At 59.2% G+C, this 14,671-nt stretch overlaps 1 protein-coding gene across 1 annotated transcript in view; it reads left to right on the top strand.

The window, feature by feature from the left end:
- ZC3H3 (zinc finger CCCH-type containing 3) overlaps nucleotides 1-14,671 on the top strand; it is a 104,253-nt gene that overhangs the window by 67,928 nt on the left and 21,654 nt on the right. The window contains exons 6-9 of the mRNA XM_064268151.1: nucleotides 6,384-6,426; nucleotides 6,494-6,655; nucleotides 6,731-6,800; nucleotides 8,577-8,708. Of these exons, the coding sequence (XP_064124221.1) occupies nucleotides 6,384-6,426; nucleotides 6,494-6,655; nucleotides 6,731-6,800; nucleotides 8,577-8,708 (407 nt within the window). The remainder of the gene's footprint in view (nucleotides 1-6,383; nucleotides 6,427-6,493; nucleotides 6,656-6,730; nucleotides 6,801-8,576; nucleotides 8,709-14,671) is intronic.

Below are 14,671 nucleotides of genomic sequence, written 5' to 3'. Positions count from 1 at the left end.
TTGGTTGTGGTTCAGTCGTGTGGGGATAAAGTCCAAGGCTGGGGGGCCTGGCGCTGTAGTGAGCCATCCTAGGGGTTTTCCCAGATGGGCCTCATCCCAGCCAAGGGTTAGTTTTACTCCTGACCACACATGTGGCACCGGTGGCCAACGCTGTGAGATGGGGGCTGGTTGGCCGGGCCGCGTTGGGTGCACGTTCTCCTCTGCTGGCCCTGGGGAGGCCTGCAGGGCTGGGGGGCTCAGGCAGCCTGGAGGGCCCCCCTCCTGCCGACGGGGCCTCGACTCTCTGTGGCCGTGTGCAAGTGCGTGTCTTTTGGACAAAGGCAACAAGCGAGTATGGTAACCAGGCCCAGCTCATGAACACCTGGGCCCGCATCCGGTAATTGCGTTGGCAACGCCTCACCAACTGTGTCTGGAGGTGGCTGCGTGTGCTCCAGCAGCTCAGGAGACAGGCTTAGGAGGAGGGGATTCTTCAGACTCGGTTATTGTACAAATTAACTAGAAAAATATCTTGGTTTCAGTCCAATTTTACCCTCCTCCTTGTCCATCACAAAAACAAAGGTGCGATCCCGGCAGTGTGCTGGGTGGCAAAGGCCCCAGGGCTCCAGGGAGCTCCTGGGGGAGGAGGGGCTGTGAGGCTGGTGCCCGCCCCGGCCTGACCCCTCTCGGGATCCAGGCCATCTTTCCCAGGCAGGCACAGCTCCAGGGAGAGGGCGGCAGGCCGGCCTTCACTGCACAGCCACACCCCACCAGGGTGGTCTTCGGAATCAGGGTGGTCAGTGTGGGTGGTGGGGAGGTCGCTGTGCACTGGGTTAGAGCACGGGGCTGGCATCCCATGTAGCATGGGGGATTTGGACTTGGAGTGGGGCCGTGACGACTGGTGCTGAGCTGACTGAGAGTCAGGGAAAGCCGGTGATGTGTGCAGAGTAACGCTCTTGGGCCAGAATGACACTGAGGCACCAGCAAGGGGTGCAGGTGAAGGGGCAATGCTGGGCCGAGGGCTTGGACCACAGGGGGCAGCAGCGCTGGGCCCAAATGCCAGGCAGAGGCACTCTGACAGGCCCTTGAGGCTGAGTGTGGCCCCTCCCTGGGCACAGAGGTGTGGGGTGCTGAGCACCTGCAGGAAGAACAAGCCTGGGCTCCACAGGATGGGCCATTCTCATCCAAGGCCTGGTCGTTGGAGAGTCAGACCTAGCGCTATCTGCTCGTGCATCTCTCAGCTCTGCTGTGTGATGTAACTCCCCAGAACTTAGAGACTCAGACCAATAACTGCTGATTGTTTTTCCAGGTGGGGAGGTGACTTGGTTGGGCCTGACCCCATAGAATGGCCTTTCACTTGTCTGGCATTGGGCATGGCATCAGCTGGGCTCTGCACAGGCGAGAGGGGGTGGGCCCCAGCGAGCATATGTGAACCCACCAGCCGGGCCAGAGTTGGGGGAATGGGGCTGTGGAGGGGCCAGCTGTATAAACAGTCCTCTACAGGGTCGTCTGGGTGCCCGGCAGTGCCCACAGGTAATAAAAAACCCAACTGTGTCAGGTGGCGATGGGCTGCCCCACATCTGTCCCTGCTTGGGCAGCAGGACCCCTCGAGGGAGGGTCACCAGGAGAGTAGTGGGACACAGGGGTCACTCCAGGCAGGTGGGTGGTCGGGGGGTGCTTTCCGAGGGGCACATCTGCGTGGAGGTGGAAGGAATTAAAGGAACAGGGCCAGGGTAGGTTTGGAGGAATAGCATTCCAGATGGGCGGCAGCTGTGCGAAGGCCCTGGGGCAGAGCAGCAGACTGGGTGTGCGTGGGGACTGGCACTCTGGGGTTCAGCAAGGAGGGAGAGTGCACGAGAAGATGAGGTTTGGAGTGCCGATTGCATGGGCCTCAGGCTCCGGTAAGAACGGTGAATTTTTATACACACCACGACGGCCGTGTTCACAGCCCCCAGTTGTTACAAAGCTGTGCTCACAGACGTTGCAGCTGAGCATCCAGGATGACAGCCGTCAAGTCAGCGCCCAGCTCGGCGGCACCGCCGGCCAGTGTATCAGCCTGGCGGCGAGGTTCTGCTGCAGGGACAGCCTTGGGTGTAAGGAGCGGAGGCCTGTGGCAGGCTCTCCTCTGGCTGCAGATCGGAGCTCACCTGGCCGCAGGGGCCCGGCTACTCAGCCAGCACTGCATTGGCCAGAGCAGGTCACAAGGCCACACGCCTTGGGGGGCCACCAAGTTCAGTGATGCCCTCACCGCTGCCGTGCCCCTCACCTACTCTTGTGGGAGGCAGCCTGGCTTCTCGTGTCCCTGTCAGGAGGCCCCGACTTCATCCGAAACCGAAGCCGTTGGGCCAAGCCCCTCAAGGGATTCAGTGCCCAAGTGAGGCCAGATGTGGGGCCTCCACCCAAAATGGGTGTAAGTGCAGATGGTGGCGCCAGGGCGGTGGGCTGATCCTGTGAGGAAGGGGGATCCTGGGAGGAGCCGCTGAGGCTGAAGGGATGCTACCTCCTTAGAGCTGCCCCAGGGGCCACATGGCTGTGCTTGCAGCCTCTGGACATCGAGACAGCCTGAGTCTGAGCCTAGGCTAGCTGGCTGCCCCTGGGCGATGGTGATCGGAGCCCCAGGGGGAGCACACTGGGGGCTCTGGAGGGAGCCATGAGGGTAAGGGGGCGCCTCGGGGCCCAGGTGCAGGCCTGGCTGCAGCTGCCCCAGCCCAGCACCCTGCGGCCCGCCCTTCCCAGCATGCTGCCACACTCCTCACTACCCGGTTCCCAAGTGCTGAGCTCTGCAGAACCCTCCGCTACACACGTACACACATGACAAAAGGCTTGGCTGGCAGCAGAGCCGGTGACGTCACCAAGGCTGTCATGGTGTGAACAGGCTATCCCGGTCCACACCCACTGTCTCCCGCCTCTGCCTGTCCCCCTCGAGTTCTCCTGACGTGTCCCGGCCCTGACGAGGCCTCTGGCCTGCCACTAAGCCAGCTGGCTGCACAGGGACAGGCTTTGCCTCCTGGGTGTGGGGGGGGGACTTGGATGGCTTTCCTGCCCCCCCGACCCCATTGTGTGGGCCAGCCCTGATCACCGTTAGGACAGTAGATGGTTCCGCCGGTAGGGCCTTCTGCTGACCAGTGGATCCCACTTCTATGAATGATAATTAAAGAAATAAATTTCTTAGTCTGCTGTCAGCAAAACTTGGACGTCAGAAGGAAAGTGCCGGCCTTCTTGGAGGGGCGGCCTGACTCCTTCACCTGCCTTTCTAGGACAGCCTCCCTGCCTGGCTTGATGCCTGGGGCAGCCTGGTCCTTGGCCTCCCTAGGGCTCCTGGAACCAAGGCCCCCTGTCCACCAGGCTGACACCAGGACCCTCCCTGGAGCTCTGGCGTGGACCCCTCTGGGCCTGTGTGCGGCACCAGGTGCCTGTGGTCCTCCAGTGGAACACTGGCCCCACGTCATCTGTGAGCCCCTGAACGCCACCTCTGGCCCAGACCTGGTTCCCACATATGCTTGGCGACGCAGGGCAGTGGGAGTCCCCAGCGAGGCGTGGGTCTGTCCTCAGCTGTGGGGTGCTGCCAGGGCCACACAGGATGGTCCCCTGAGCCCTACCCTGCTGTGCTTCCTCCCAGGCTCCAACCTGCTGTCTCTCTCCCACCCTGCAGCTCCCTGCCACCCTGCAGCTCTCCCTCCCCCACCCTGAAGCCCCCACCCTGCAGCTCCCCCCGACCCTGCAGCTCCCCCGCACCCTGCAGCTCCCCCGCACCCTGCAGCTCCCTCCCACCCTGCAGCTCTCCCTCCACCACCCTGCAGCTCCGCGCTATCCTGCAACTCTCCCTCCGCCATCCCGCTGCTCTACCCCCCAGGCCCCACCCTGCTACTCCCCACTCAACAGACTCACTGTCAGATCTCCACAGCAGGGAACCAAGGGCCATCCTGACCAGAGGGCCCCAAGAAAAAGCCATGCCTGGGACCTCAGGTCAAGGACCAGCTGTCCCCAAGGGGCGGGGGCCAGGCAGAGGGGCGACCTGGGATCCCCATGGTTGGTGGTCGTCTGGCAGCACATGAGGTGGTTGCTCCCAGCAGGCTCTGGCCAGAGGGCCCGGTTCTGCTGGCCCTGGTCGGCCTCCTGCCCCAGCTTGTACTCGCACCGGCCAGCGCTGTCTGCTGAGTCCCCAGCCTGCCCTCGCGCCTGGACGCTCCCCAGCAAGGAAGCCAGCTCTTCCTTCCCAGCTGGGGGTGGGGCCATCTATTTTGAGGCTCCTGGGGTGAGAGTTCTCTAGAAGGCTCAGCACCTTCTGCTCTCCAGGCCGCCCAGGTCAGGAGTGACAGGTGTTAGCACCTCTCTTGGCTGCCTTTTTTCAAGCCAGCTATTTTATATGTGTTTTTAACACTGCGAAGCCTTTGAAAAGCTGTGTCCCGTTCCTGTCAAAACTCCCGCTGAGCTGAACAGAGCGCAGACGTTTTTTTAAGAATAGAGAGTGGGGAGGGCCGCTGTCTCCGGGCCCCCCAGTGCTGCAGTCCGACAGGCAGGCAGGCAGGCAGGCAGGCAGGCAGGCAGGTGGCGCGTGGCCCCCGGGCTGGAGCAGATGGCACTGTGGTGTCCCTGCACCCGGTGACAGCCTGGTGACAACCCAGGAAAGCCGTGCCATTGACAGGCTCTCAGATTGCACCCGGTCATCGCCCACATGCAGGCTGGTGGGGTAGCGGGTTCTGGTGCCACCTAGAGCCATTGGACGGGTGTCCCCAGCCCGGAACAGGGGACTCAACCACAGCCAGGTGTGCCTGCTTCTGCTGTCACCCCCCCCCCCCACACCAGGAGCCTATGACCAGCTCCCCCTACCCCTGCTGCAGAGCCCCACTCTGCTCCGGAGGTGGTTGACCCTCAGCCCTGGGGGGATGGAGCTCAAAGTAGCTCCAGGTGGGGTGGTGGTCAGTCTCCCCCACCAGCTTGCCCAGAGGGCCCCTCCCCACAGGGTCCCCCACCATCCCCAAGGCTGTGAGGACGCGTGTAGACACCACCCACGCCCTGTCACAGGGGAGGGCTGCAGAAGGGTCCAGGGCCTCAGGGCTCAGAGTTGGGCTGAGTGCGTGGGGAGCCCTGGAGCCTCCAAGTGTGCAGGTGGTGGACCCCCGGGCTGGCTAGTGTGAGGGGAGAGCCCTCTGGCGTGACTGTCACACGTCACTCTGTGTAGTGGGCTGGGCTTCAGGGAGTGGGTGGAGCCAGACTAGGCCCCTTGGCTCTGAGGTACCAGCACCTTTGATTTGGGCATGGAGGGAGGGGGCGCTGAAAGGAGCTAAGGAAATGCCAGGGGGGCGGCAGTGAGAGCCCCTGAGGCTGCCTGCTGGGACAGACCCTCCCCGCCTCTCTAAGCGGAGCTGCAGGAGGTGGGGGGCTTTGGTACAGTGTCCACCAGGCTCAGTGCTGGATGGGGCACAGCTCGAGGCAGAGGAGCAGGACCAGCCACTCAGATGGTTCTCACCGCCGGGTCCGTTTCAGCAGTTGCCCGCAGGAAATCTGGTCTGGTTTGTGACTGGTAATGCGAGTCTTTGAGGAAAGGGGAGCCTGTCCCCCCCCACCCACTTGGCCCTTGGGGCCCTCACCGCAGCCTGCCCAGCGGCCACCCAGAGCCCTGGAGGCGTCTGCACCCTCCTGTACCTGCCCTGCTCACCCCTCACCCACCGAGCGCTCCTTTAGACAAGCTGGGAAGGTGGAACCTCGGGGTGTGGGCTCTGCGGGGCTGAGTAGGGTGGCCCCTGCTTTAGGCTCTGCTGCTCTCATGCTTCTCAGTGGAACAGGCGTCCTTTTGTTTTTGGGTTTTTTACAACCTTTAAAAACGTAAAAGCCGCTCCAGGCTCCCTTACCAGCTGGCCGTGACCTCGGTGGCTGCCTGGCAGGTGGCTCTGCTGCAGGAACTGACCTCTCAGTCTGAGTGTCTGGGCCTCCACTGTGCTCCGGGAGGGGAGCTCAGGGCCGAGGGGGGGCAGCTGCATGTTTGCACAGTTGGCCCCCCGGGGGGCCAGGAAGATCAGGGACCTGCAGAGTGCATGGGCTCGTCACTGCTCAGCCTCAGGGATAGCCATCCTGCCACCCTGCCACATGGCAGCCTGACCACAAGGATGGGACCCAGGGGAACAGGACTGCCATGAGGCCGAGCCCACTGGGGCCCTGAGAGTGGCCTGAGGGCCAGGCCTAGGAGGGCCGCCTGCCCCCACAGTGCTCATCATGCCTCTCCCGTGGGCGTGGTGGTGCCAGCCCAGCCGTTCTTCCTCAAGACAGCTCAGGGTGGCTTCCTGGAGGAGGCAGCCTGCCTGAGATGAGTGTGGGGTCCCTCTCGAAAGCCTTAGCCAAGTGGGGCTGAGGAGGCAGGGCAGTGACCTGGCTGTAGGCTTGGTGTGACCGGGCCCTTCCCTCCACAGGCCGCCTGGACCCAGCCAGCAGCTGCAGCCGCTCCCTGGCCAGGTATGCACCTGGGGCTGGGTTGGGGGTGCCCTACCGCCCGGGCTCACACGCCGGTCCCTCTCCGCAGCCGGGCCGTGCAGCGCAGCCTGGCCATCATCCGCCAGGCGAGGCAGAAGAGGCAAGGGCGGAGGGACGAGTACTGCATGTACTACAACCGCTTTGGCCGCTGCAACCGCGGTGAGCGCTGCCCCTACATCCACGACCCTGAGAAGGTGGCCGTGTGCACCAGGTACCTGCCCCCCCGCCCCACTCCTGTCCTCCCCTGCCCCCCCCCCCCGCCCCCTGCTCACCTTCCCGCCCGCAGGTTCCTCCGGGGCACCTGTAAGAAGACAGATGGGACCTGCCCCTTCTCCCACCACGTCTCCAAGGACAAGGTCAGTGCCACCTTCCGGGCCCTATACCTTTCTCTTCTCCCTGCCCCACCCCCGTTGCCATGCTCACCCTGCACCTGAGACACAGCTCCAGGGGGCCCAGGGCTGAGGCCTTACCTGCCTCTTCATGTTAGGGTCAGCAGCTCCCCTGAAACTGCTGGAGGTGGGAGGGAAGATCTGGAGAGCTGTGCTGTGGAGCTGGGGTGCTCTGTGAGGGGGCCCTGAGGACCTTGGGAGTGGGCAAGGTAGGTGGGGAGGGGGTCTGTGGTTCAGGTGCCCCCATGGTTCCACCCCTGGACCAGCCCTGAGAGGAGGAAGGTCCCTCTGCAGGCAAGGACCCAGGGACCTCTGGGCTCAGGTGGGTGCTGGCTGGGGAGACGCAGGAGCCAGGGAGGCAGCCTGGCCATCTGATGACCCTCGGCCCCCATCACCCGGCACCCAAGGCTTGTGGTGGCCGCAGCACCCGGGGCAGGTAGGGGTTCAGGGACAGCAGCTGAGGGGCCACTGGAGGGGCAGAGCAAGGCTCCCCGAGCAGAGGCGGCTGCTGCTACCAACAGCTTTTCCTCTTGAGGGACTTGAAAAGAATCAGCGTTTTCCTCCCTAATGGAGCTCCGAAGCTCTGCTGTGAGCAGTTTGGAGGTTCACGTCGGGTTTCGGCTTCATTAGCTGCCGGCTCTGAGCCTGCACACTGAGCTATCTGCGGCCGCCGCACCAGCGCCCTGAATTAATGTTATTGTTATTTGTGTGGACGTGGTGGGGTGCAAACAAGGTTAATTGAAATGAGAACGCAGTTTCCTCTTGATAATGGCCCCGATCTGACAGCTAGGAGGGGTTTCGTTTGGTGTAAGAGTTGGCTTTATTATCCCTTTTTATTAGAGCTAATTTGGGCTCTATATCAAAAACTGCATTAAGGGAGTCGTCGGCAGCCGCTCCACCGCCAGCCCCGGAGAGCCCCCAGCCCCTCTTCCCCTCTGCGGCTGCAGTTAAGAGACAATTAAAAACACAGGCGTCCACGGGAAATCACCCTTTGTCTCTTTGCTTTCCCCCTCCCGCCCCCCTGGCCTTGCCCCTGCCCGTTCCTTACCCCAGAAAAGTGGCTTTTTAAAACCTCTGTGTGCCATCTCCTGGCAGGGACCAGGGTCTCGGGCCACTGCCCAGCACCTCCCTGTTGGGGCCCTGGGGGCCTCGAGCAGCCCACAGCACCTGGAGTTCATTCTGAATCACAGCAGGTGCTGAGCGGGGCTCGAGCCTGGAGGGGCTTGGTGCAGAGGCCCTCCTTACCGCTGGGATTGATGGGGTGGGGGTACCACAGCAGGGTCAGGGTCCTGGGGGTGCAGGGGTCTGACAGAGGCGGGACACTGATGCCCCACAGAGGGGAAGGAACCTGGTAGAGGCTGTGGGTGGGAGAGGTGGGCCGGGCAGCAGCAGGGCACTCCCCCTCCACTGCCTGGCCTGTCGGGTGGGGCCCTGGGGGAGCCTGGGTCAATTGCTGAGCAGGCTGCCCGGCCTTTCGGTGCCCCGCTGTGTGTTGGCAGAGGGTGGGGCGAGGGGCCCCTGTGGGGACTCTGGGGCCCCCTCTGGGCTCACCAGCCACCAGCTGCACCAGCTGCCTGAGGCCTGATTTTCCATCTGTGAAATGGGGCGAGTGCCTAGTTCCAGGGTTGGAGGTGGGGTGCAGGCAGGCACTTGTGGGATGTGTCAGGTCTGGGCCTTACCCTCCCATGTGGGCGTCTGGCCCTCACCCCTTTGCCCCCATGTCGGGGTCTGGCCCCCCCACAGATGCCCGTGTGCTCCTACTTCCTGAAGGGAATCTGCAGCAACAGCGACTGTCCCTACAGCCACGTCTACGTGTCCCGAAAGGCAGAGGTCTGCAAGGACTTCCTCAAAGGTTACTGCCCGCTGGGTGCCAAGGTGAGGGGCGGTGAAGGGGCACGGGGTCCGGTGGCATCCGGGGCCCAGGCCCCCAGCCTGGCGATTTCCCCTGGCCTGTTGTGTTTCCTACACACTCCCGGCCCCCGACCTGCACTCTGAGGGTCACCCGGTCACAGAGAGGTCATGCTTCGGGGAATGGTGGTAGACGGGCTTTGAACTTGGTCTTCAGCCACTCCCATTGGGCAGACAGACAGAGTGTGAGGCCTGGAGGGAAAGTTTCACGGGAAGGGTCACATGGGGGGCGCAGGAGGGGGACCCCCAGGAGGGGAGCCACTGGGGAGGCCGAGAGGAGGGGACGTGAAGAGCCCTTGTTGACAACAGTGTGGCTGGGGAGGCTTGGGACAGGGCATAGAGAGGGTGACGAGTGCCCAGGGGTGCCTTTAAGTTGTGGGTCCCCAGTTCCAAGATGGATAGACGCTGATCGTGATGATGCGTTTCCAGAAATGCCTTCCCCTGTCTTGTGTAGCTGGCTCAGTCAGGTGTCTTTCATGTTTGTGGTGCCCTGGAATCTCACTCTGCACCTCGGCGGGCGCTCCTTTGGACTTCTGCCTGGGGGCAGGTGCCCCCTTCTGCTCCTCTCTCACCCCCTATGCCTCTGACTGGGGTGGAGGTGAGAGGAGGCAGGTGGCCACTGTTTGGGGGAGGTGTGCACTGTAGGGAGGGCTAAGGGGCTGCCAGGGTGCAGGTGGACTTGGGGTAGAGCCTTGAGGCCCACGCCCTTCCCCAGGAGCGTTGGCACGGCCACGTAAGGGGCCTGCAAGGGGCCATGGACAAGGCAGCCTCTGGGAGTTGCGAGCTGGCCAGCCCTGGCTCCCTCCCAGGGACTCTGATCTGCCTCGAGGAGGCAGTGGCCATGCTGTGATTGCACCCGCAGTTGTCACCTTCCCTGCCAGCCGGGAAGGCCTGTTGTGAGCAATTCCTGACAGCTTAGCTGGCTCCTTCCCCTTCTTAATTACCAGTTCTGTGGCTGCATGCGAGGTTCCGGCCCACCGAAGCCACTCCCTCCCCCCCCACCCCCAGTTGTCAGGCAGGGGTTCCCCGGGCCACAGCGTCCCCAGCTGCGTGGCCCAGATGGACGGACACCACTTTCCTCCCTGAGTTCTCCCGACTCCAGGCTGGAGGAAGCACCAGGGCTCCCCTGTACCTGGGCGGCGGGGGGACGGCAAGGGGTCCCAGGGCCTGGGGTGGGACAAGGCAGGCAGAGACTGCTGGGGTCCTGCTGGCTGACCCAGCCCGGGAGGCCCTTGCTCACCACCTGGGGTCTGTGGCAGGGCCAGGTCCCTGTCCCTTAGACCCCCTCCCTGCCTTGAGGACTCAAATACTAGAGGGCAAGGCTGGGGGCCTTGTCAAGCCCCTGCTGTGTATGTGGCAGGCCTGGGCTGGCCAGGAGCCCCAAGAAGTTCAGGGAATCCTGCACCTCAGGACTAAGCCCCCACTGCCGGTGGAAAAGGAGAGGGTTGGGCCCTGAGCCAGGGCCTCTTCTGTGGAGGGCCAGTTTCCCCCTCCAGAGCTCTTTTCTAACCGACGTGGGACCTGGGACCCCACCTCCTGAGCCCAGACTGCACAGAAGCTACCCCCCCCCGCCCCCGCACAGCCCTCCGCATGCACGCTTTCCCCGATCCTACCCTCTAGCTGTGAGGTGGCCCCACCAGCTGCCTCCAGGGGACCCTGAGGCCAGTCTGGCCCAGCCATCACGCACCTGCTCCCTGGAGGCGGCTCTTCCTGCCAAAAGGTCAGGGGCTGGGCCACCAGGGACCCTGGCGGGTGACCTTGGAGAACACCATTGCTGTGGCTGCTGGAAGCAGGCTGGGCCCTCCCACTGGGCCTCCCTTAAGTGGGCGGGGCTGATGGGAGGCCTCCCAAACCCTGACCCAGGTGAGGGGGACCTAGGACTCCCACGGAGGCCCCAGACAATTATTGTAAAATATTACAATATAAATGAAAATATCCAGGCGGTGTTTGGGCCCTGATTCTATTAGTGGAAGTGCTTACTGTGTCCCTTTCAGCGTGTCAGCGTGGCGTCCTCCCCCGCATGATGGATAGCAGCTTGTAATTATATGTGGGGAAAGCGCTGAGCACACCCGATCCTGCCTGGGCCTGCGAGGGTTAACTGTATTCTCTAAATAAGATAAAAAGTGCTGAGTCGTCACCTTGCTTCTGAAGTAGAAGTCCTCAAATGGGCCCCAGAGATTTTATAATATTCCACTGAATCAAGTGAAATTGTTAACCCTGCTCCATAAAGTGGGGCCCTGTTAAAGAGCCCGGCCCTGTTCTGTGAATAATTTAGGCCGGAGTGAATCTGCCCTCCCCTCTGGGGGGCCTTCTGGCCCTCTTGTTCCACCCCACCTACTGCCCAGGACTGGCCCTTGGGTGCTGCGAACGCTGCGGAGGCTGCCTGGGGGTTTCTTGGAATTCCTGGGCAGCCAGCTGTCTTGATGTTAATCTAAAAGGAACAGGGGGGTCAGGGTGAGCGGGAAAGACCCCATTGAGGTATCTCCAGTTGTCCTTGTGTCCTCTACACGTGAGGACCCAGCCCAGGGTGGCCAATCCCCCCCTCCCGGAACACGGGGACCCAGCCCAGGGTGACCAGCCCCCTCTAGAACACAGGGACTGGGCCCAGTGTGGCCAGTCCCCCCCAGAACACAGGGACCTGGCCCACGGTAGCCAGTCCCCCTGCAACCCCTGCAGCACATGGAGACCTGCTGTATGTCTGCACCGACACCTCTGACCATTGGTGTCCCCATTTCCTCGACACGCACATGGCCAGTCTGTGGCCTGTGGCCTGTGGGCTGGGCTGCCTCATGTGCTTCCTGCCCACCTGCGGCTCTGGCTGACGGAGTGAGAGCCGTGAGGCTCAGTTTCCACTCCCAGATGCATGCTGTCACTAGGGAGTCCCTTTGTGCTTTGTTGCTCTGCCCCAACCACATCTGACTCCACCTCGGAGTCCCTGTGTTCCCTAGGCATTGCCTTCATGGCTTTGGAGTTCCAGGTGCCATTTCCCTGCTGTCACCGCTGCTGGCTTTGCCTGCGGGTCCTTCATGGTGGAATTGCTTCCCCTCTTCATGGGACAGAGTCCTCTGCTTCTCACCCTGTGGAGTGTGTGCTTTGAGCATCTTGTTCAGGAGTCTTTCCCACTCTAGGCCACAGATGCTCTCCTGTGCCTTCTCTGCCAGCCTGGGGGCTCTACATGTCACTGTTGGTCCCCGGCCATGGTAAGACCAGCTTGGCCTGCCGGGACCCTGCACAAGTTACTTCATCTCTGGGCCTCAGTTTCCTTTTAACGTAAAATTGGAGTCATGGTGGAGCCCACCTCGCAGGTGGCTGTGGTGATTCACAGGACTGGTAGAAGTCAGCTAAAGCCCTTTGAACAGGCACAGAGCTGTGCGTTAGCTGTTTGTGTGTGGTGTGAGGTAGGGCCTCACTTAATTTTTCTCATTACTGAACCGTTTTCCCCCAAACTACGTATTAAACCAGCCATTCTTCTCCACCGACTTGTTTTGCAACTTAAAAATAAAAGCTTTCTTGGGGTTCACTTTGCACATCATACATCTCGCCACAGTTAGTGGGTTTAGTAAACCTGGAGTCATGCAGCCATCACCACTATAGGGTTTCAAAGTGCTTCCATCACCCCAAAACTCTCCTCAGGCCTCCTTGCAGTCAGTCCTCATCCCTGCCCTCAGCCCCCAGCAACCACTGGTCTGCTTTCTGTGTCTATTGACTTGTCTTTTCTGGACATTTCATGTAAATTAAATCATACAATATGTAGTCTTCTGTGTGTGGCTTGTCTCACTTTGCGTGACGTTCCGGAGGTTCATCCATGTTGTGGCGTGTGTCTGTGCTTCACTCTTTTTATGGCTGAACGATATCCCATTGTATGGATGGACCACACTTTGTTTACCTATCATCTGCCAGTTCAGGCCGGTTTCAGAAGAGGACGTGGAACCAGGGATGTCACTGCTGATGTCAGATGGATCCTGGCTGAAAGCAGAGAATACCAGAAGGATGTTTACCTGTGTTTTATTGACTGTGCAAAGGCATTTGACTGTGTGGATCATAACACACTAGGGATAACACCGGGAAGAATGGGAATTCCGGAACACTTAATTGTGCTCATGAGGAACCTTTACATAGATCAAGAGGCAGTTGTTCAGACAGAACAAGGGGGTGCTGATTGGTTTAAGGTCAGGAAAGGTGTGCGTCAGGGTTGTATCCTTTCACCATACCTATTCAGTCTGTATGCTGAGCAAATAATACAAGAAGCTCGACTATATGAAGAAGAACAGGGCACCAGGATTGGAGGAAGACTGATTAACAACCTGCGTTACGCAGATGACACAACTTTGCTTGCTGAAAGTGAGGAGGACTTGAAGCACTTACTGATGAAGATCAAAGACCACAGCCTTCAGTATGGATTACACCTCAACATAAAGAAAACAAAAATCCTCACAACTGGACCAATGAGCAACATCGTGATAAATGGCGAAAAGACTGAAGTTGTCAAGGATTTCATTTTACTTGGATCCACAATCAACAACCATGGAAGCAGCAGTCAAGAAATCAAAAGATGCATTGCACTGGGCAAATCTGCCGCAAAGGACCTCTTCAAAGTGTTGAAGAACAAAGATGTCACCTTGAAGACTAAGGTGCGCCTGACCCAAGCCATGGTATTTTCAATCACATCATATGCATGTGAAAGCTGGACAATGAATAAGGAAGACCGAAGAAGAATTGATGCCTTTAAATTGTGGTGTTGGCGAAGAATGTTAAGTATCCCATGGACTGCCAGAAGAACGAACAAATCTGTCTTGGAAGAAGTACAGCCAGAATGCTCCTTAGAAGCGGGGATGGAGAGACTGCATCTTACATACTTTGGACATGTTGTCCGGAGGGATCAGTCCCTGGAGAAGGACATCATGCTTGGCAGAGTACAGGGTCAGCAGAAAAGAGGAAGCCCCTCAACGAAGTGGATTGACACAGTGGCTGCAACAATGGGCTCGAGCATAACGAGGATTGTAAGGATGATGCAGAACCGGGCAGTGTTTTGTTCTGTTGTGCATAGGGTCACGATGAGTCGGAACCGACTCGACGGCACATAACAACAATGACAGTGTCATCTACTGATGGACACTTGGGTATTTCCAGCTTTTGGTTATTGTGAGTAATGCTGCTGTTGACGTTTATGTACAAGTGGACTAGGTTTTCATTTCTCTTGGGCAGATACCTCGGAGTGGAATTGGGGATCATGTGGCAACTCTGTATTTAGCCATCTGAAAAGATGTCAAATTGACGTTCTCACCAGCAATGAATGAGGATTTCATTTTGTCCTCATTCTCATCAGCACTCATTATCATCTGCCTTTTTGACAGTAGCCTTTGTAGTGGGTGTGAAGTGGTCTTTCTGATTTTATTTTGCATTTCTCTAATGGCTAAAATGTTGAGCATCTTATGTGCTTATTGACTATTTCTGTGTTTTCTTTTGTACAAAGTCTATTCAAATCTCTTGTCCATTTTAAAATTGGAATATTTGTCTTCTTATTGAGTTATAAGAGTTCTTTATATATTCTAAATATGAGCCATTTATCAGATATAAGTTTTGCAAGAAATTGTCTTTTTATTTTTTTTAGTAGTGTATTTTGAAGTGGAGAAGTTTTTAATCATAACTGTCTCGGTTATCTGGTGCTGCTATAACAGAAATACCACAAGTGAATGGCTTTAACAACAGGAATTTGTTTTCTCACAGTTTAGGAGGCTAGAAGTCCCAATTCAGGGCACCAGCTCTGCGGGAAGGCCTTCTCTCTCTGTCGGCCCGGGGGAAGGTCCTTGTCTCTCCAGCTTCTGTTTTCTGGTTCCTTGGCAATCTTCATGTGGCTTGGCATCTGTGTTCCCCCATCTCTGCTTTGTTCCTTGCTTATTTAATCTCCTTTGTATCCAAAAGAGATGGAC

The sequence above is a fragment of the Loxodonta africana genome, chromosome 14, assembly GCF_030014295.1.
Source record: "Loxodonta africana isolate mLoxAfr1 chromosome 14, mLoxAfr1.hap2, whole genome shotgun sequence".
NCBI lineage: Eukaryota > Metazoa > Chordata > Mammalia > Proboscidea > Elephantidae > Loxodonta > Loxodonta africana.
This window is presented reverse-complemented; position numbering and strand designations above follow the sequence as displayed.